The sequence below is a fragment of the Scylla paramamosain genome, chromosome 47, assembly GCF_035594125.1.
Source record: "Scylla paramamosain isolate STU-SP2022 chromosome 47, ASM3559412v1, whole genome shotgun sequence".
NCBI classification, from domain to species: Eukaryota; Metazoa; Arthropoda; class Malacostraca; order Decapoda; family Portunidae; genus Scylla; species Scylla paramamosain.
In genome coordinates, this window is record NC_087197.1 from 55,001 (window position 1) to 77,500 (window position 22,500).

General features: G+C 44.1%; 2 protein-coding genes across 6 annotated transcripts in view; both read left to right on the forward strand.

The window, feature by feature from the left end:
* Positions 1–661: 661 nt before the first annotated feature.
* On the forward strand, positions 662–15,342 carry LOC135095073 (transitional endoplasmic reticulum ATPase). The gene is made up of 16 exons (XM_063995754.1): positions 662–821; positions 5,075–5,309; positions 5,564–5,698; positions 6,219–6,398; positions 6,829–6,970; positions 7,318–7,437; positions 8,050–8,156; positions 8,572–8,752; positions 9,720–9,913; positions 10,205–10,354; positions 10,673–10,769; positions 11,323–11,450; positions 11,951–12,064; positions 12,532–12,726; positions 13,088–13,243; positions 14,149–15,342. Exons 1-16 carry the CDS (start codon positions 691–693, stop codon positions 14,386–14,388), a joined length of 2,505 nt encoding a protein of 834 aa, XP_063851824.1. The 5' UTR covers positions 662–690; the 3' UTR covers positions 14,389–15,342.
* A 195-nt stretch (positions 15,343–15,537) lies between these two features.
* LOC135095071 (uncharacterized) overlaps positions 15,538–22,500 on the forward strand; it is a 22,638-nt gene continuing 15,675 nt past the window's right edge. The window contains exons 1-2 of one of the 5 annotated variants that reach the window (XM_063995745.1): positions 15,538–17,007; positions 22,291–22,378. The gene's annotated coding sequence lies outside the window, so the exon portion shown is untranslated. Of the gene's footprint in view, positions 17,008–21,756; positions 22,190–22,290; positions 22,379–22,500 lie in introns of those variants that run through there. The other 4 variants (XM_063995743.1, XM_063995744.1, XM_063995746.1 and 1 more) reach the window with 4 other exon arrangements.

Sequence of the window (22,500 nt, forward strand, 5' to 3'; positions counted from 1 at the left end):
GACAGAGAAAATATAGAAATAAAAAAAAATTAAACAAATCTCTTACATACACGCACCTACAAATTTCACGATAAAATTATAATAGGAATGTATCACGCCATCATGATGCAAGATGGAATATTCGAGGGTACCGCTGCTGAGACCGTACCGTGACTCAATGTACTTCCTATTTCTCCCCGTCATGCTTCTCGTCCTCTTTCCCTTCTTATCTTATAATTCCCGTCCCCGTACACCTCTTCTATTGCATATATGTCTTCTTTATCCTCACATTCTTTCTCCTTGTCCTTTATCTCATAATTCATCTCTATTAATCATGACAAACCTTATATAATTTGTATACCTGCCTTTTTTATTTTCGTTTTCCTCACTACTTCCATCATATTTCATTTTATCTTCCCTCCTCTTGATCTTCCTTCCTGGTCCTCCTGTTGATCTTCCCTCCTGGTCCTCACGGGCTTTCTAATAAGCATGACATGAGGTAGGGGCATTTAAACGGCGTAAATTTTGACGCAGCCAGGTATAATTTCTCGCATCTCTCAGCTCTTCTTCTCTCAGCTCCTTGCTACTCAATCATTCATTCTTCTTCAACACCCTATTCATCTTTCCTTTATGATCTTTTCCTCACGATCTTTGTAATAAGCATGGTGCGAGGCGAGGACATTTAAGCCTGGCGGGGTAGTGAGATAACCAATGGAGGAGGTGAGGGTGGCGGCGTCCAACCAGCTCCGCGCATTCCACCTCCTGCCAGTGTGCTCAGGACCTCCTTGCCAGCCTTACCTCCCTCAGCCTCACGCCTTCCACACAGTCACCATGGCCGAACAGTACGTCCCCAAGGATGAGTATTACCCCCAGGACCTCGCGGGTGCGCTGGGAGATCCTTGTGTTGAGTGAAATGGGTGAAAATTGCGTATGTGTTGTATTGATGGGCCCATACCGGCTTGGTGGGTCCAGAATCTCCTCCGTGGCCGCTGGTTTGGGGTGTTAAGGGCGTATTACGGACGTTTCCGGTGCTTTTCCGATGCTTTAAGTCGTTTGTGTGGTGTTTTTGGGTGGCAGGTGTGTGTGGTTGGCGTTGTGTGCGTAGGAGATGGAGTTTGATAGATGGACAGTCTTGGGTGAACCTTCAATTTTGCTCCGTCACCTACCGTTCCACGCCACCCAGCGCATTATTTTTCACGTTTATCTTTATTTCACCCCATTCTCCTTTACCCTGCTGCTCCCATTACCTCCATTACGCATTCCTCTTCTTCATCGGTGCTAGCATGACGCAATATTAGCCGTAAATTATAGAGGAATGGATGATGTTTACCTAGACAAAGAGTTTCAGCTGATGCAGTTATTCCACCCCCCCCCTCTTCCCCCCTCTCCTCCTCCTCTTCCTCTCCCTCCCTCTCTTGTGGTCTCAGAAACGTGAACTGTACTTGTCTAACTCGTTCTAAACTTGTATTGTATGAATTATTGTTGTGTTTTGATGTTGAAGGTCAGTTTGTCAGATTTAAATAGAAGAATGCACGATTTAATTGCTCTCGTTAGGTTGTTAGTCCAGTCAATACGAATGTTGGGTTCAGACTTATCTATATTGTATTATTTCACATTTAGGTCTATTGAGAGACTGCATAATGTATACATAATTGATTTCTATGGTTAAAATGCATGGTAATTATATTTTATTTAAGTTATTGCAAGGTTGACAGGAAGCTAAGGTGAAGGATTTATGATTACCTGTTTTTCTGATTCTTTTAAGATGTATGTACTTACTTGGCCCAGACCCCACACACACACACACATACACACTTATGTCAGGCACAGGTGGAAAGGGACAGTCACGTTGCCCACTACAATATACACTAGAGGAATCCCGAAGAATATTTGTATAGTGTTGAAAATAGTGATTCCCAAAGTTTGCCTACATTCAACCTGTTCCTAAAAAGGGTGACTGTTCTAATTCCTCAAACTACCGTCCTATTGCTTTAATTTCCTGCCTATCTAAAGTTTTTGAATCTATCCTCAACAGGAAGATTCTTAAACATCTATCACTTCACAACCTTCTATCTGATTGCCAGTATGGGTTCCGTCAAGGCCGCTTTACTGGTGATCTTCTGGCTTTCCTTACTGAGTCTTGGTCATCCTCTTTTAGAGATTTTGGTGAAACTTTTGCTGTTGCCTTGGACATATCAAAAGCTTTTGATAGAGTATGTCACAAAGCTTTGATTTCCAGACTACCCTCCTACGGTTTCTATCCTTCTCTCTGTAACTTCATCTCAAGTTTCCTTTCTGACCATTCTGTTGCTGCTGTGGTAGACAGCACTGTTCTTCTCCTAAATCTATTGACAGTGGTGTTCCTCAGGGTTCTGTCCTGTCACCCACTCTCTTCTTATTATTCATTAATGATCTAAACCAAACTTCTTTTCCTATCCACTCCTACGCTGATGATACCACCCTGCACTTTTCCACGTCTTTTCATAGACGTCCAACCCTACAGGAGGTAAACATATCACGCAGGGAAGCCACAGAACGCTTGACTTCTGACCTTTCAAAAATTTCTGATTGGGACAGAGCAAACTTGGTATTGTTCAATGCCTCAAAAACTCAATTCCTCCATCTATCAACTCGACACAACCTTCCAGACAACTATCCCCTCTTCTTCAATGACACTCAACTGTCCCCCTCTTCTACACTGAACATCCTCGGTCTGTCCTTTACTTATAATCTGAACTGGAAACTTCACATCTCATCTCTAGCTAAAACAGCTTCTATGAAGTTAGGCATTCTGAGACGTCTCCGCCAGTTTTTCTCACCCCCCCAGCTGCTAACTCTGTACAAGGGCCTTATCCGTCCATGTATGGAGTATGCTTCACATGTCTGGGGGGTTCCACTCATACTGCTCTTCTAGACAGGGTGGAATCAAAAGCTTTTCGTCTCAACAACTCCTCTCCTCTAACTGACTGTCTTCAGCCTCTCTCTCACCGTTGCAATGTTGCATATCTAGCTGTCTTCTACCGCTATTTTCATGCTAACTGCTCTTCTGATCTTGCTAACTGCATGCCTCCCCTCCTTCCGCGGCCTCGCTGCACAACTTTCTTCTTTCTCTCATCCCTATTCTGTCCACCTCTCTAACGCAAGAGTTAACTAGTATTCTCAATCATTCATCCCTTTCTCTGGTAAACTCTGGAACTCCCTGCCTGCTTCTGTATTTCCACCTTCCTATGACTTGAATTCCTTCAAGAGGGAGGTTTCAAGACACTTATTCATCAATTTTTGACCACTGCTTTGACCCTTTTGTGGGACTGGCATTTCAGTGGGCATATTTTTTTATTGGATTTTTGTTGCCCTTGGCCAGTGTCCTTCCTACATAAAAAAAAAAAAAATTAAAAAATATTTTCTGGCGGGATAGACAGCACAGAACTGGGAAGAGTGTCATGTTTGCTTGTTTCTGCCTCACTCACCTGGTTGGCTACTGCAATTATATTAGTTAAACAATAAGTGAGGTAGAGAATTAATGAGGTATGCCAGTCTCATATGTTACTATGGCTGAAGATATACTGCACTGATAATAAGAACTGAGTTATGTACCTTATGCATTGTTTTGAATAAATCTAGTAACATTATAAGCTTTATGTAGGTTAAGAGACAGAAAGGTGGCAGTCTAATCCACAAATTGATACAGAAAAGGATCAAAGTTTGTTTCACATCATGTTCTCCCTTTCTTTGTTCAATTGTACATTCAGCAGCAGCAGCAGCAGTAGCCACCTTGCTTGCCATGTGAATTGTTAGATTAGTCATTGCTTAGCTTGTTGATGGTGGTAAAGATCTCTCTCTCTCTCTCTCTCTCTCTCTCACACAGAGGAGGTAGGAAAAGAGGAATGAGGGTAGAGAAAGACGATGCAGATAAAGGGAGAGGAGAGAGGAAACTAGAGGGAGGAAGGGAGAAGTGCTGTCACATGGTAGGGAGAGAGACAGATGGATGGGCTGAGGATGGAAGGAAGGAGAGGAAGAGAGAGGGGGAGGCAGAGTCAAAACACAAAAGATCGCTATTCTTTAAGTCTTTGCTGTTGTCAGGGAATGCAACGTGTTCAGGAAGGATGTGGAAATGTTTTGTCAAGGGGAATGAGTCACACTAAATATCCTTTGTGTGTTTGGTGTCATGCGTGTAAATATATAGCCATCATGTTGTTATTCTTCACTACCACCATCACTGCAGCAACAACAACAACAACAACAATCAATGCCACCACCTGTGAACTTCCTTCCTTTGATCCATTTTCTTTCATTTGTTCCTTCTTCCTTCCTTTCCTTTCCTCTTTTTCTTCATTAATTTCTTCCATCCTTCCATGCCTTCCTTTGTTACAATTTCCACTGACTATTCATTGCTTCTGTCATGTTCTCTCTCTCTCTCTCTCTCTCTCTCTCTCTCTCTCTCTCTCTCTCTCTCTCTCTCTCTCTCTCTCTCTCTCTCTCTCTCTCTCTCTCTCTCTCTCTTTCTCTCTTTCTCTCTCTCTGCCAACAAGATTTTAATCCCCAGCTGCCTCCTCTCATAGCCTTGTCTGTCAGTGTTTTAGAGAAATTAATATGCAAGGGGTAAGACAAGTTGAAAGCCCTTAATGAGAGGCATTAGGGCAGTTAGGTGTAGGCATATGAGCCCTGAGGTTGGCCCTGAGTGGCTGATCAATAACCTGATTGGGGTGAGTGCCTCGTGTTTGAGTCACAGAAGGGAGTGTTTGAAAGATTGGCATTCTGACAAAAAAGGATATTTGTTGTGCTTCTCTGCCCCTTGTCTTATCCCTCCTTATCACACACACACACACACACACACACACACACATACATATATTTCCTTTCCAAATATCCATGTTTCCATCTGCACAGTTTCCCTCTAATCATGCACTTTTCCTCCCCCTCACACACAAACATTTCCCCTCCATCCCCTTACAAACCCCACAACAGTTTCCCCTTTCCATAAAAACTTAAAAAACACTTAAAAAATACTTCTTTCCTTGCCTGCCTGACACTAACACCCTCCACCTGTCACTCACTCGGCCCTCAGTCAGCTCTCTCACTCTGCTCCTCACCACAGAGAAGACCTGGCCACTGCAATCCTGAAGGAGAAGAAGAAGCCGAACCGTCTGGTAGTGGAGGATGCAGTTAATGATGATAACTCAGTGGTGGCTCTCAGTCAGGCCAAGATGGATGAGCTTCAGCTGTTCCGAGGAGACACTGTGCTCATCAAGGGGAAGAAACGCAAGCAGACAGTGTGCATCGTGTTATCCGATGACACGATGAGTGACGACAAGATCAGGATGAACCGTGTGGTGGGTGCAGTGTTTGTGTGTTTGTTGGTTAGCTGGTGTTTGCTGTGAAGGAGGTTTTGGTTATATTTAGTTGTGATTTGTGTGTTTTGTATCCTATGATTATTTTTTTGTTCATCTTCTAAATGCTTATGAATCAATGCATACCATAAAGAAACAGTTAAACTTCCATTTCTCTGTCATTTTCCACTTCCCAATCCTCATCCACTCCACTCTTATCACCTCCACACCACACGTCATCCCTGCTCTATCTCCAGGTGAGGAACAACCTTCGCATCCGCCTGGGGGACATCGTGGCCATCCAGCCGTGCCCAGATGTTAAGTATGGCAAGCGTATCCATGTCCTGCCTATTGATGACACAGTGGAGGGCCTCACAGGGAACATCTTTGAGGTGGGTCTGGCTTGAGTATAGAGGTTGACGGGAGAAAGAAGGAAAATATGGGTTGGTTTTATTGGGTTTATGATAGAAATATGAAGGATTGAAGCTTGTTTTGATGAAATATGAAGGATTGAAGCTTGTTTTGAGTAGTAGAAAGCTTTGTTATGTTAATGATAGATGTATGAAGGAATGAAATGAATTGTGTTTGGTTTGAATGTTAAGAAATGCAAGTTAAATAAGGAAATGTTTAGGATATGTTGACTAGTTTTTAATGCTTTAGTCATGTGAATGTGAAGGAATGAAATTGATTATGCATCATTTAAGTATTAAGAAGTGTAAGGTGAAGGAAAAAAATATATAGATAGGAACCAATTTAATTATCTTAACTATAAAAACATGTGAAGGAATAAGCATTAAGTAACAGAAGGTGAAGAAGAAAAAGAAATAGGAAAATATAAAAACTGATAATTACCTTCATTTTAATCGCACACAAAAAAAAAATAACCACATAACTTTACCTTCTCATGCTCAGGTGTACCTCAAGCCATACTTCCTGGAGGCATACCGGCCCATCCACAAGGGCGACCTGTTCTTGGTGCGTGGGGGCATGCGAGCTGTGGAGTTCAAGGTGGTGGAGACAGACCCAGCCCCATACTGCATTGTTTCCCAGGACACTGTCATCTACTGCGAGGGAGAGCCTGTTAAGCGGGAGGTATGTGTTTTTCTTAGCTAATTATGTTTTTACAGAGAGAGAGAGAGAGAGAGAGAGAGAGAGAGAGAGACTGTGCTTGTGTGTGTGTGTGTGTTCTTGCCTAGTTTTTTTCTCATTGTGTTTTTACAAAAAGAGAGAGAAAGATAGAATGTGTTTGTATGTGTGTGTGTGTGTGTGTGTGTGTGTGTGTGTGTGTGTGTGTGTGTGTGTGTGTGTGTGTGTGTGTGTGTGTGGTCTCCCTAAGCCACCAGACATACATACAGAAAACCTTATAATTCTTAGTGACTGATCTTTGTATCATAGAGACCACTCACACAACACACACGAACACCAACCTCACAACCCCATAATGTGCATCATGTACCCATTTAATGCCATCAAGAGGGCTACACATTGAGAGGGAAAGGTTACAGCCGTTTGTGTCTTGCAGGAGGAGGAGGAACAGCTGAACGAGGTGGGATATGATGACATTGGAGGTTGCCGTAAGCAGCTGGCACAAATCAAGGAGATGGTGGAGCTGCCTCTGCGTCACCCCTCCCTCTTCAAGGCCATTGGTGTCAAGCCCCCTCGAGGTAAGAACAGGAAGAGAAGGTTTGGTGCTGCAGTCGTTGTTAGAAGTCTGGTAACCTGTCTTGCTTGCCTCCACATCATAGTATTTCCCTTGAGTCATCCTACTTGCTCAATCTTAGGCAAATAAAAGATAGAACACATAAACTCCAAAAATCAGAGAGAAATTTTGGTGCTACAGTCATTATTAGAAGTCTGGTAACCTGTCTTGCATACCTCCACATCACAGTACTTCCCCTTGATAACTGCTTAATATGCCATAAAAATATTAATAAGAAATCAGTATTGAACCACTAATCAATTTAAGCTACCAATTATCATCAAGGTGTACAGGTATAATGACACATTCCAGGTATCTTGCTTTACGGCCCTCCTGGTACTGGCAAGACCCTGATAGCCCGTGCTGTGGCCAATGAGACAGGAGCATTCTTCTTCCTCATCAATGGCCCAGAGATCATGTCCAAGCTGGCAGGTGCGTGGTGCAGGGGCTGGCAGGGGCTGGGAGTAGTAGGGAGGGAGTGGACTGAGGGTGGGTCTGAGTGAATTGGGAGTAATTGAGGAGGAATAAGGAATGGGACTTGAAATTAAGAATGGGGTTGATTGAAATGGGAATAAACAGTGATAATAAGGAATGAGAATGAATGAACTAAGAATTAAGAATGAGACGATGAAAGAGAGTCAAGCTGGGCACAAAAATATATGAGAAAAAAAACCCCTTCAAGTTTACACCCTCACAAAAAAAATTAAATTACTCTTATTGAAACCCTTTATAATAATGAATCTAGCAAGAAAGACCAGTCCTAACCTTAGCCACTGGGAGAATTATTGTACAGAGGTTATGTAAGGAAGATGCAAGGGAGGAAAATAACTGGAGGAGACTTGTACGTGATCTCAGCCCTTGACTAGAGAAACAACCAAAAAAGGAGGAGAAGGAGAAGTGATAGGAAGATGCAAAGGGACAGAAACAACAGGAAGAAATGACAAAAGAATAAGAGATTAGATAGCCCCAGTTTCAAAGCACTAATAGAATATGACGAACATTTATTTGTCACATCTCTAACCTAACCTAACGTGAACCCCACAGGTGAGTCGGAGAGCAACCTGCGGAAGGCATTCGAGGAGGCAGAGAAGAATGCCCCGGCTATCATCTTCATTGACGAGATTGATGCCATTGCCCCCAAGAGAGAGAAGGTGAGGGGACTGCTGCCTGCTATGTGTGGGCTGGCAGGGTCTTCAGGGTGCTCTCTTATTGGCAGGGTCAGGCTTTGTATGTTACTGGCAGGGTCTTCAAGCTGATATCTTTGTTGTTGGCAGGGTCAGGCTTCTCTGTGTTATTGGTAAGGTCTTCAGGCTGCTTTCTTATTGGCAGGGTTAGGCTTTGTATGTTACTGGCAGGGTCTTGAAGCTGGTATCTGTTGTTGGTAAGGTCTTCGGGCTTCTCTGTGTTATTGGCAGGGTCTTCAGGCTTAGGTTAAGTTAGGTTAGCTTAGGTTGTTAGTTTAGGTTAGGTTAATTTAGGGCAGGTTAGGTTAGGTTAGTTTAGGAGTGAAGCGATCCATGCATCATCCACTTCTGCTCCCCACCTGACACGCTTTTCCCCCGGCAGACTCATGGGGAGGTGGAGCGCCGCATCGTGTCGCAGCTCCTCACACTGATGGACGGCCTGAAGCAACGGTCTCATGTCATTGTGATGGCCGCCACCAACAGGCCCAACTCAATCGACCCGGCCCTCAGGAGGTTTGGCCGATTTGACCGAGAGGTGGACATCAGCATTCCAGACACAACCGGTGAGTGTCTGAGTGTCTGTCTGTTTCTCTCTATTCTGTTGTTGTTGTAGCCATTATTATTTTGGTTTATCATCTATTTTTTTGACAGGATTGACTCAGACTTGTATTGTTTCATCGTGTAATATTGTGTGTGTTTGTGTGTGTGTTAGTGAATCTCTTTGGTTTTTCCTTTGTTTTCGTTTTAGTTATCTGTGTCGATTTTAGTTAATTTTATCTTTTTTTTTTTTATCAATAGTTTTCCCTTACACATCAATACCAGCCCTAAATTAACCAGCGTTCTCAGTCATTCATCTCTTCTCTGGTAAACTGTCAACTCTTACCTGCTTCTGTATTTCCTCCTTCCTGTGGCTTGAACTCTTTCAAGAGGGACTGGAGTCTTGCTGCTTCCATTGTCAGTCCTTCAGTATATGGTAATTCTTTCAAGAGGGTTTCAAGACACTTATCCTCCAATTTTGTATGATCCATTTGACGTTTTGTTTGGAACCGGCTCTTTGCGGTCTTTATTTTTCTCCCTTTTTGTTGTCCTTTGCCAGTTCCTCTCGTACATTAAGGAAAAAAGTTAAGTGGGCCTTTGTTTCCCCCTTTTTAGATGTTCTTGGCCAGTTTCCCCTCTTACATAAAAAAGAAAAGAAAGGCTATGCATAAAAAGAAAGAAAAGAAAGGAAAACTAACTTAATCTTCAAATATATTAAAAAGAAAGAAATTTAAGAGACTTGCTTAACCACACCACTACCACCACCAAAAACAGAAAAGGAAAGAAAAGAAAGACTAATTCAACTCTTTCCCAGCAATACCCAACAATTCACAGCCCATTTTAAGCAAGGAATGAAATCTTTATAACCTCAGAAAGAAAAAGATATTGGAGTTTCTACCCAGTATATAAGAGTTAAGGAAAGATGTACCACCACCACCACCACCACTGATGCACAAACACACTAACACACCACCTCTTCTTCCTCACCCTCAGGCCGTCTCGAAGTGCTCAGGATTCACACCAAGAACATGAAACTCTCGGATGACGTGGACCTTGAACAGATTGCCGCCGAGACACACGGCCATGTGGGCGCTGACCTGGCCGCCCTGTGCTCCGAGGCGGCCCTGCAGCAGATCAGGGAGAAGATGGACCTTATTGACCTTGATGATGACCAAATTGATGCTGAGGTCAGGTCCTGTTATGGGTCAGGGGAGGGGGGATGCAGGAGAGATGGTTTTGCTTGTGTTTTTTGGTTTAAATTTTTGTTTCCTTAGTTTTTCTATTGAGGTGGTAGGATAAAGATGTGCTGTTTGTATCATCTTTCTTTCTCTATCTCCTTCAGTTATCAAGTTCAGTAATGCATCTTTATATTCCACCATTTATACTGTCCTTCCCTCTCTCTTTCTCTCTTTCTCTTCACTCCTTAATCTTCACTCCTTCAGCCACTCCAGCATCTCAACGCACACTCCCTCCCACAGGTGCTTAACTCCTTGGCTGTCACGATGGAGAACTTCAGGTTTGCAATGGGTAAGAGCACCCCATCGGCACTCAGGGAGACAGTGGTGGAGGTGCCCAACATCACCTGGGACGACGTGGGTGGCCTGGAGAACGTCAAGAGGGAGCTGCAGGTACAAGTCGGGCTGCATTTGTCTGTTGCTGTTCCTCCATTCATTGTTGTTTTTGAGATGTTAGCTTAAGTTTAAGTTTTTTATTAGATTCTTATTCTGGTTTTGCTGTGCAGGGAAAGGTGTTAATTTTGTGAGACATAAGCTTAAGTAAGTCCTGTTTTGCTTCATCTATCCTTTCAGTTTATTATTAACTTCATATTCTTGCTTTCTTTTTTAAGTGGTATATCAAGTCTAATCACAGGAGGAGCAAGTGTCTTTAAATTTCTTAGTCTTTTCTTTTTAATCCTACAAATCTCAATACCCACTGTTCATCTGCAGGAGCTGGTGCAGTACCCTGTGGAGCACCCAGACAAGTTCCTCAAGTTTGGCATGACGCCCAGCAAGGGAGTGCTCTTCTACGGGCCCCCAGGATGTGGTGAGTGGCTGTGCTGGTGTGTCTTCCTGTTCACGCTGCCACGCCCTTCCCTGTCTGCACATCTGTTTGCTACTGAAGTTATTTTGGGGGGAGTGGGATGGGTGTCAAGGGAGTAGGAGGTGGAAAGATGATTGTAGAAGTGATAAATTAAGAGAAAAGGAAGGAAATAAGAGAGTGAGAGGAAAGGAAGATGAATAGAGTGACAAATTAAGTGAAAATGAAGGGTTAATATTAAGAGAGGGAGAGGAAATGAGAGATATAGAGAAGAGAATTCACTTGTGTTGCAGCTTGAAGGAGAGAGAGACACAGACAGGCAGGTGGAAATAGAAGAGAGAGAAGGAAATAATAGACTGATAAGATAGAAATTCAAAGGAGAGAAAGAGATGTGAATTAAACTAAGAACTATAAGATAGAAATTCAAAGTTTTGCATCAAGGAGAGAAAGAGATGTAAATTAAACTAAGAACCAGATAGATAATGACAATAGACATTTAGCAACAATAGAAAGAGAGAGAGAGAGACGCCTTAAACTCACACCTTCCAATGCTCCACAGGTAAGACACTGCTGGCCAAGGCTATTGCTAATGAGTGCCAGGCCAACTTCATCTCCATCAAGGGCCCCGAGCTGCTCACCATGTGGTTTGGCGAGTCTGAAGCCAACGTGCGAGATGTGTTTGACAAGGTGAGGCAGACAGGCACCCGACTCGCTTGCTGACTGACTGGTGCTCGTGACTCAAAGCTGCCTTGAGTGTGTGAGGCATGCTTGATGAAAAGAATAGATAGATAATGAAGGAAATGATTGATTGGTTTATTAAAGGGTATTCAGTGTTTGTCTTAAGTGGTTTGAGGTAATGATGAAGAAAATGGTTAATAAGATTTAAAAATATGTTCAGTGTATCTTTTAGTGATTTAAATTAGATGGAAGATAGATAAAATGATGAAAAAACGATTGAAATTATTTTAAAAAAGAATGTTTATATATTTTTAGCGGTTTAAATCAGATAAATAATAGAAAATGATTGATGAGATTTAAAAAGGATATAGAATATGTTTTTAGTGGTTTAAATATAATAAATAATGAAAAAATGATTAATGAAATTTTAAAAAGACACTCGGTGCATTTTTTAGCAATTTAAGTGATCAATGCATTTGTGTGGGGTACTAACAAGTGTTCCCCTTCAGGCCCGTGCTGCTGCCCCCTGTGTGCTGTTCTTTGATGAGCTGGACAGCATTGCCAAGGCCAGGGGTGGGTCAGTGGGTGATGGTGGTGGAGCTGCAGACAGAGTTATCAACCAGGTGAGGAGGAGGAAGTAGTGGCAGAGAGAACACAGATAAATTAGTACTATGTGGTGGCTAATAAAACTATTTATCTCAGGGGACTTGTAAAGATGTCTGCAAATGTTTACTAATATGAAGTGGGAATAGCTGTCAAGGGAGAAGGTGAAGGAATGATTGAAAGAGCAGAGTGAGAAATGAGAGAAAGAGGAAGGGAATAAGAGAGGAAAAGAAGAAATATGGATAAGAGAAATGACTGATCTAATAGTAATGATAGATGTTGCTGACATTGCCAAAACATTGTTGGTGGTGGTGGTGGTGGTGGAGGTGAATAAGAGAGGGAGAGGAAAGAAGATAAAGAGGTGGAGAGATATATTAAAGCACTGATCTTGATTCAGTAGTAATAATTATGGTTAGGTGCATTTCTAGTGTAGATATAATAGGTGGTGATGGTGGTGGAATGTCACACATGGAGGTCATTCCCACAGGTCCTGACAGAGATGGACGGGATGGGCGCCAAGAAAAATGTTTTCATCATCGGCGCCACCAACAGGCCAGACATCATTGACCCGGCCATCCTGCGTCCCGGCCGTCTGGACCAGCTCATCTACATCCCGCTGCCTGATGAGAAGTCCCGTGTCCAGATCCTGAAGGCTTGTCTCAGGAAGTCCCCGGTGTCCAAGGTGGGGAGGGGGAAGGGATTGAAGGGTTCTTGAGGTGTTGTGTTAGTTTGAAAGGTGTGTCATTACTCAAGTGTTAAAAAGATGGGTAGTTTTGCTTTCTCGGGAGCTTTTATTGTAGTTTTGTAAGGCGTCTTGGTGTCAGAAATGTGAAACGTGTGATTTATTCGAGTGTTAAAAGATGTATGGTACATTAATTTATAAAAGATCTTGCTGGCTAAAAATTTTGAAATACATCATAGCTGTAGATGTAAATGCTTTCAGTTTTCAGTTCTAAAGATATTTTCTCCCTTAAATTTGAACTGTAACCTGGCCAGCACCTCAGTCTGACCCTCCTTGCTAACTTACGTGTGTGTTTCATCAGCGTGTGGACCTGGAGTACCTGGCCAAGGTGTCCCACGGGTTCTCTGGCGCCGACTTGACTGAGATCTGCCAGAGGGCCTGCAAGCTTGCCATCAGACAGGCCATTGAGGCAGACATCCGCCGGGAAAAGGAGAGAGCCGAGGGTGACAACATGGATGTGAGTACCTGACATTGGCTTGCTTGTCCCTTTTATTAGTGTGAGAGGTCTAGGGGTGTAGTACGGTGGTCCATGTGATTGTCCCTTTCCACCAGAAGCTGACAGGGTTGAGGTGTGCTTGATGGAAAAGAATAGATAAATAAGGAAGGAAGTGACTGATAGGTTTATAAAAGGGTATTCAGTGTTTGACAGGGTTGAGGTGTGCTTGGTGAAAATAGAAATAGATAGATAGATAATGAAGGAAATGATTGATAGGTTTATAAGGAGGTATTCAGTGTTTTTTGTGGTCAGAGTTAATGATGAAGAAAATGGTTGATAAGATTTTAAAATATGAGTGTTAATGATTGTGTGTGTAATGTTTGAATTGCTAGTGTACAGATACCAGGAAGTTGAATGACAGGATTTGCTTCTGCGATAGAAATTATTGCGGTGAAGCTTTTTTGTGCCTTGTGTGGGTCGCGACGTTGCATCACAGACCAACAGAGAGGAGGAAACATCATAATTGGGGTGATGTGAGGAAAGTGTGGAGCGAGATGCATAGATCCGAAGAATGTGGAAGGGGAGAATCACATCCACCCCCTCATCCACTACAGTTACAAGTTTATTCACTCTGCCTAACGATTGGGGATGTTGTGACAGTCTTGAAATTGGTAGTACTAAATTGGATTGCAGCTTGTCTCTGTGCTGTGTTGATGTGGCATTTGGGAGTGTTGCTTTGTTTGTTGTGGCTCCCTGGCAAGTAAAACTGCTGCGGGAAGTGACAGGCTGTATAATGATCTTTCTACTACTTTCGCACCTCTTTCTCCTCTCCCCCACCAATCACAACACTCAGCATCCTCCATCTCACTGGCCCTTCCTCCCCCCTCATGCCTCCTCTCTCTCTCTCCCCATCACCTGTGCGGCAGATGGAGGAGGAGGACCCGGTGCCGGAGATCACCCGCGACCACTTTGAAGAGGCCATGAAGTTTGCCCACCGCTCCGTCTCGGACAACGACATCCGCAAGTACGAGATGTTCTCCCAGACGCTACAGCAGAGTCGCGGCTTTGGGTCAAACTTCCGCTTCCCCGACCAACAGGGGCAGGGCGGCAGCAGTCAGGGCGGGAACTTTGGCACGGACGGGGAAGATGACGATCTCTATTCCTAAGTTCCATTCCTCCCTCATCCATCCTCCTGTGAGCCGCTGACCTGCTGCCATTATTGGTGTTGCTGCCACCACCACCACTGCTACTACTGTTGCTGCTGCTGTCTGTATTGCTTCCATTCAGGGGGTCAAGAGCACAGCAGCAGCAGCAGCAGCAGCATTCATGGCCACATCAAAACATGACATAGCTTTGTCATTCCCTCTGTGATGCAGAGAGAAAGAGTTAAGGGACAAAGAAATCAGTATAAAGTAAAAATGTTTAAGGATGTTGAGTACATTTAGACATGCATACAACATACACGCACACGCACACACACACGCACACACGCAGTCAACCCAGTGTATGGCATGCTGTGCAGGAGATGCAGTTACTTAGACAGCCGCCTGCACCCTCGCGGCCAGACCGTGTTGGGGCGTTGGCAGCTCAGCGATGGGCATGAACTGCTGGTCAGGGTACATACTAGAGTAAGGGCGTCCAGCAGTGTACGGGGCACCGGGGAGTAGGCATCCCCGTGGCCCTGCCCTCCACACCACCACCACCACCAGGCACCCTTACCTCACCCCGGCAGGAGGAGGGGCAGGGCAGCCAGGCGCCGACAAGATGGCCGGTTGCCTGAGGTGTTTTATATTGTAGACACTGTGGTGTTATTTTTGTGTATTTAGGGAAAAGAGCAAGTGTTTGCATTCTGGTTAATCAATTTAGGGCTCATGAGTTATTCATAGCATTAAGGGTTTTCTTTTCATTTCCATTCTCTTTTTTATTATTATCTTTCTTCTGTCTTCTCTGCAGTTTTAGTTCCATCTTGTATTGTGAGTGAGGCCATGATTGCCGTGCAGGTGAGGGTGTGTCCAGGTAAAGACAGCCTGAGATGCAAGGTGTCTGTGTATCATAATTACCTGTTTAAGTGTTGATACATAAACTTAACCTTTTCTTACACATTAAAAGAGAAGTCTTGACCTGTGTGTGTTCCTAGGACCTGCCTGGCCCCTGCCGCGCCAGCCCTGAGACTTGGGAGTGACAGCACCATATTTACCTCTTGTGTTTCCTCCATCCTGTGACTTGAACTCTTTCACGAGGGAGGTTTCAAGACGTCCATGTGAATTCTGTTCAGTGGTCTTTTTTAGGAGACTGACAATGAAGTGGGCTTTTGTTTTCCCCAGAATTTTGTTACCCTTGTTCGGTGACTCTTGCATAACAAAAAAAAGAAAAAGAAAAGGAGCTTCACCACTCCAGAGTTATGTTGGCAACTTGCACTACTATGTGAATCTGTTAAAAGAAGATGGTACGCGTATTAGAATCAAGGGGGAAAAATAACAGGAAGAACAGTAAATTAGGGCCTGATGGATTAAATTAGTGGTAGTTGACTTTATTAGGGGATAAATAGCGATAGACATGAATCAGGTTTAGATAAAGTCATACTGAAACTTTTAAGTGGTATACATAGACAAATGCTGTCATATGTACGTACATACATACACATCGGGAATGGGACGAAAAATTATTCAGAGTAATCACGTTAAACTGATGGCGTGAATATTTAATTAACTAAATACTGGATGTAATTTGTGATAGATCTGAATTTTTAGTTTCCTATATTAATTTTTGTAGTTCCTTGGTAAGTTTGTATGGATAGATGGATGGATGGATAGATATTTTATTGATAAAAAAAATACTTAAAAGGATGTCTGGGTAAAGATAACGTGAATGGCTTGAGTATAATTGCATCCACACCCACATTTAGCACAGTGTAAGGTTAATAATATGAAATAACTGTCAAGGAGTCTCTATGATTGGAAATAATAAGTTTTGTAATACTTTTTTTTCGTGTGTGTCTTAGTGGAGTCCAAATATTTATAGAATGAGTTGATCTAAGCAAAATATTTATAGAATAGTTTGATCTAAGAGTATTTGAGGGTTAACTGGTAACAATAAGACAGCATAATTACAAAATAAAAATCCCTTGCGATTCTATTACTCGTGGCGAAAGACTCAGTTATTTTACAGAAGATAGGGAATTCACACACACAAAAAAAAGATAAAATAAAATAAAATAATAATAATTTATCAAGAACCAATGAAACCGCAAGGGGAAAACTCACTCGCGAGGGAGATAGTCTTAAGAAAAAAACAACAAATAACAAAAAAATCAAGGGAATTATGAAAGTAACTAGCCCAATAATTCCCAGACACTGAACGTTTATTTCTGGACAAAATACGAGGCTTTCTTCCCCCCATGATCTATACAATGAAATAATTAATTGTGAAATCCATTAACTGAATGAGCCTAAACCAAACCTAAGCCTCCGATAAAAACGCTAATATTATTCCAAAATTGCCCACAATATATAAAACCACCATAACGAAAAAGAAAGCCATACAAAAAAAATATTTCCCACAATTCATCACCACCACCATCACCACCACCAGCCAGCAGATCCGCCATGTGTTACCAGTTGGCGTGTTGAATAATTTCCTTGCTTTATTTTGTACCAAGTCCTTTTTCTTAAGTGTTCCCATATCCACCGTAGATTCTGTGCATAGTGCAGATTGCTTCCAGCGTATCTGACTGGAGGAACCGTGCGGGGTAACCAGAGGAGAGACAAAAGAAGAGGTTGCAGGTCGTAAGTACTGTACCTGTTCATTATTTGCCGACATTTTGTTCCATTCTGCCTCACTTTGTGGTTTTCAGAATTGCTTCGCTACAGAGATGACTCGCGGGGTTCCCAACACTGTTTTTCCTGTTAATAATGTAGAAATGTTGTTATTCTGTCACTAGAGCTGTAAAAACACCCTTAAAAACCCACTTATTGGTTTCTCCTGTTAATGATGTAGTGTTATTCTGTCACTAGAGCCGTAAAAACACTATTAAAAACCCACGTATTGGTTTCTCCTGTTAATTATGTAGAAATATTGTTATTCTGTCACTAGAGCCGTAAAAACACTATTAAAAACCCACGTATTGGTTTCTCCTTTTATGTAGAAATATTGTTATTCTGTCACTAGAGCCGTAAAACATCCTTAAAAACTTATGTATTGTTAACTAAAGCGTCTTTAAGTAGTGATGTTGACAGGCGGAAGTGATTCGGAATGTGTCTCGATGCTTTACTGTAGTGGAGATATACATAGGCCTGTGTTTATCTTTCAGCCCGTTTTTACTCTTTTTTTTCTCCTCCTTGATATTTTTGGTGCATTTAAAAACCAGATTTTTCTTATTTTTATTTATTTTTTTTAATCTCCATATCGTGATTGTAGTGGAGGTATAGGCCTGTGTTAATTTTTCAGCCTGTAATTACTTTTTTCTCCTTTTTTTTTTATTTTGATACATTTTGGTACATTCCCACCCACACCTGAAGCTACACGTGACCTGACTGTAGTGGAGACGTATAGATGTATATATATTCTCTTCAACATTTTGCACAAGTGGCGAGGTAATTTGTCTTTAAGTCTCGTCAAATACCCACTTCTGTCTTCTAAAGGTTGTGAATCCTCAAACTTACTCTTCTGGTACTTCAAAACGTGTCGACTCGTTTCGGATTTCATGAAGTTTAAATCCCTAAACATATTATTATTGCTGTCATGTAGATTATAAGTTTGTATAGCTAGACAGGAAGTTATAGAACCGATATGTCTGTGTGTGTGTGTGTGTGTGTGTGTGTGTGTGGCGCAGTCTTTTCTTCATTTATTTTTCTAACCTGGAGATCATCAACTTTTCTATGCTTTCAAAATAATTCACCAGTTTCTTTTTGCTTATTTCCCGTTCGGTTCATACACCAAGCTAAACTTTTCCCTGTAATACTTCAAATCACTCACGGGCATTTTAGTTAAAGCCTCAAATTTCATAAACAAACATATGTACCATCACCAGCTCACACATATACAACCTCCAGCATTCTTCTCCTGCCCTCTTGACCCGTGGCGATGACTGAGACTAGATAAGAGAGCTAAAAAAAATAAATAAATAAATATATGCCAACATGAACACTCCCACATCAGTATCATGTGATGTCTGACTCAGGTGCTACGAGAATGGGAACTTGGGAGGGTGCTGAGTGCTGAGTTAGCTTCATAGTCAGGCCATGTGTGAGATAGGGACTGTCACGTGTAGTGTAGATGGCTTCTTGTAGCTTTAATGTCCTGTTTTCATTACCTCAACTGGCTTAGTGGAAGTTGCAAAGGTTTTCAAGGGTGTTTTGCGATGCTGGTAATAGTTCAGTGTGTGTGTTTGTGTGTGTGATTCACCTACGTCTGTTGGTCACCCAGCCAGCCGTTCCCCTACCGATCATTGGGTAGGACTGAGACCAATGACACACCACACACCGGGACAGCGAGGTCACAACATCCCGTACCTACTTGCTGCTAGTGAACAGGGGCTACACATTAAGAGGCTTTCCTATTTGCCTCGCCGCGCCCGTGACTCAAACCAGGGCCTTCTTGGTTGTGGGCCGAGTGTGCTAACCACTACACCATGTTTGTGTTGTGGTGTGTGTGTGATGCTAGGAATGCTTAAGTGTGTGTTGTGGTGTGTGTGTGATGCTAGGAATGCTTAAGTGTGTGTTGTGGTGTGTGTGTGATGCTAGGAATGCTTAAGTGTGTGTTGTGGTGTGTGTGTGATGCTAGGAATGCTAAGTGTGTGTTGTGGTGTGTGTGTGATGCTAGGAATGCTTAAGTGTGTGTTGTGGTGTGTGTGTGTGACGCTAGGGATGGTTCAGCGTGCGTGACGTTAAATAGTGTTGGCTTTCAGTGTCTTTTCTGCATCGCTATTCAAAACTACACACACAAAAACCTGTCTGGTTATTAAGGGGTCTTTGAAGGTAGTTTTTATGACCTGAGATCTTTTAAAATATTGTCCACGTGTATTGAAGAGTGGCAGGGTAGAGAGGACACACACACACACACACACACACACACTGCTGATCTAAGCACACCAACGTCTGTCGTATCTCTCTTGCCTGGCACCACACACACACACACACACACACACTAAGAAATTCTAACTCCTAGATCAAACTAATTAATCATTCTCTCTCTCTCTCTCTCTCTCTCTCTCTCTCTCTCTCTCTCTCTCTCTCTCTCTCTCTCTCTCTCTCTCTCTCTCTCTCTCTCTCTCTCACAGCATTCATTATTTTCAGCTCCTTCGCACACATTGCTTCATCACCTGTTCCTTCACCTGTGTTTGCCTTTTCCTTGACCTTACATCTGGTCTGAATACGGTGACAGCTTAATTCTCTTTCATTTGGGGTCAGCTCTGTCTCAGCCTTTCCAGCTTTTTCACGTCAAAATATCCTAACAGCAGCTGGAGTGGTGTTTTTTTTTTTTTTTTTTTTCTACTTTTTCTCTATTCCTCCTTTCCTCTTCACGTTATTTTTACTACTACTACTACTACTACTACTACTACTGCTACTACTACTACTACTACTACTACTACTACTACTACTACTACTACTACTACTACTACTACTACTACTACTACCATTTACCCACGTGACTTGTATGGGTACATGAACAAAGAACGCTGTTTTTTTACGCGCGCTGACAGGTGGAGGTCCGCGTCGACTTTTTCCCGCGCTTTTGATGGTCACAAAAGACGCGGGTGATGTGCTCTGACCAGCGCGGGGAGGGGCGCAGTGGCAGGGTCATCTGTCAGCTGTCTGCCATCGTCCGGTGTGAGCTAATGCTGCACTTGAGTACTTGTGCACAATTTGAAAGGGGACATACCTGGAATAAATCGCAAAATAAACCAGTGTGGAGGATGTCACCATTTTTGTAGTGACCTAAAAAACACGCCACAAGGTTTTTGAAGTTCCTTTAAAGACACATACGTGTATGGAAGCGATGACGGTTGATGTTCATTTAATGGCCACACCCAGAACACTGGATGCAACAATGGTATTTTTGGTTCAGTGTCCCATAATGCTTCGGCGTGCCATTGCAGAGAACCCACAGTGCCGACAGTCATGGAGACATGATACCAAGCTATGTGAGGGGGGGGAGGTGTTCTGGTTAGGGGGGAGGGGGGCTTTGCAGCTGAATCAGCTTCACTTCAGATCTAGAGGCGAGGGGGAGAAAGAAGCACGTCGTCAGCGTGGAAGGAGTCACTTCATCTGCTTTTTCCCGTGGTGGCGGCGCCGAGGTGTGCAGCGCCTGCGTGATGCAAAGCGAGGCAGCCTGGTGCTCCTCGTAGCAAGGGTGGAGCACATCATGGCCCTCCGCGTGGCCGGAACCTTTCCCCGCGACGTGGAGGGCGGAGGATGTGCACGGCTACAAGGCCATTGGCTGCTCGCCAACACCTGCCTGGCGCCGCACATCCTGGCCCACGTAGAAGGATGCCCTCACAGCGGCGGGAGGCTCCCACCTTCCACGCCGGGGATCTCCGCCACGCCTCTGCCAGTCAACAAGGGTCTCTGCACCCCACCTGGAGCTGCGGCAGTCGTTACTAAAGGCACGCAGCTGCGGCCATCCTCCACGCCCTCCAGCACGCCCAGCGCTGCCCAGAGGCGACCGAGCGACAACGTGCGCCTCGTCACTGCTGTCCTGGGAAGCCTGCAGGCTCTGGCCGCGCGGGGCAGGCTGGTCAAGCTGCATTGGATCCCCACCCACGTAAGGATGCTGGGCGCCGGGGACGAGGCAGCAGACGAAGCCGTCAAGAGAGTCGCAGTTGGCCCCGCTTTCACCAGCACGTGGCGCCCAGTCTGCAGCAGGCGAAGGCGCGACCAGTATTTTTGTCCCCCCATGCTCTGCTTCGTATTGTCGCGCAATATCGTCAGTCGAGCGAAAGATTGCAGAGAGACATCGTGAGGGACACTGGTATTGCTTTCATGGGAATTGCAGTAGCCTGATGCACAAGCTAGTTATTAATTAGGCTTCAGACACACGCGAGGCCAAGCCCGCCCTCGTGATGCCACTGAGCCCGCCGGACGTGCTGCTGGAGGTGCTCCGTGTAACTCCCCCGCTAGCCCCCCCCCCTCCGCCCACTATCGGCCAGGGCACGCGCAGACCACCACCACGTCCCCACGCGATCTTCGGGGACAACCTCCTCAGCGGCGGCCTAATGCCCGCCCTGTTCATGAACACATGGATGTATGTATGTACGTTGTATAGTATGTATGTATAGCACGTTCTTTGAACAATAAACGTCAACAAACAAGCGCCTCTTAGACGACAAAGACGCGCCTTGTTGCCTCCGTGAGTGAAGACAACAAGCCGCGCACTGCCGCAGGGCACACGCACTCCTGCAAGGAGATCAACACAGCCGCGGTGAGAGAGCAAGGCGGTCAGAAAAGTCTTCATAAGTACCGGTTGATTTTTCAATTATCTGGCAACACTGAGCTGCGCATGCCAAACCACCGGCGCCTCTGCGGCAGTGCGGCTCTGCCCAGCCTCAGTGACCAACCAGTCGTGGCGCAGGAAGGGGCGGGAGGCTGGAGCGCATAGGGTGAGGCTTTCACTGTCTCTCCACCACCACCACCACCACCTGACAGGACCCACGTGTTCTCTCCCGTGACTTGTGTTGCGGCCGCGAAGACACCGCGTGTGTTGTGTTGTGTCGTGTTGTGTTGTGCTTTGAGAAGCCAAAGGAAAGAGTGGCATCACGGTTAATACGTGATAATATTACTTTTTTATTATCATTACTACTGCCGCTGCTACAGTTGCCACTGCTTCCACTACTGGCGTTGCTACAGTGATGAAATATACAGCAGTACGCATAAGGGCAGCGAGAACTACTACTACTTCTACTACTACTACTACTGGCGCTAAAAAGGTGCTACAAGTCCCACCACTGCAACTGGCACTCCTACTGAGGGTGTAAGTAGCATCATTAGCCTTGAATATATTGTGCACGTGCCTTGCCAAACAGTGTCAGTCAGTCAGTCAGTCAGTGTACTAATGTGTTCCTCCATCCCCAGCCAGGCAGCCAGTCAAGTGCTTAGCCACCCAGTCAGCCACGCAGTTTTGTCTTTATGATAGAACGAAACACCGCAGCTTCTTTGAAAGGTAAGAGAGAGAGAGAGAGAGAGAGAGAGAGAGAGAGAGAGAGAGAGAGAGAGAGAGAATATTTGCTTGCCAGTGTGGGTTGATGAGTGTAGCAGGGACGCGTACCCTTCCTGTTCTGTCAG

What these genes read in the sequence shown, in the direction of transcription:
- LOC135095073 (XM_063995754.1), top strand. Translation starts at nt 691, where the DNA reads ATGGAGGAGGTGAGGGTGGCGGCGTCCAACCAGCTCCGCGCATTCCAC. An exon ending in GAGAGCCTGTTAAGCGGGAG is followed by an intron (nt 6,399 to 6,828) that starts GTATGTGTTTTT and finishes TGTGTCTTGCAG; the next exon opens with GAGGAGGAGGAACAGCTGAA. An exon ending in ATGACCAAATTGATGCTGAG is followed by an intron (nt 9,914 to 10,204) that starts GTCAGGTCCTGT and finishes TCCCTCCCACAG; the next exon opens with GTGCTTAACTCCTTGGCTGT.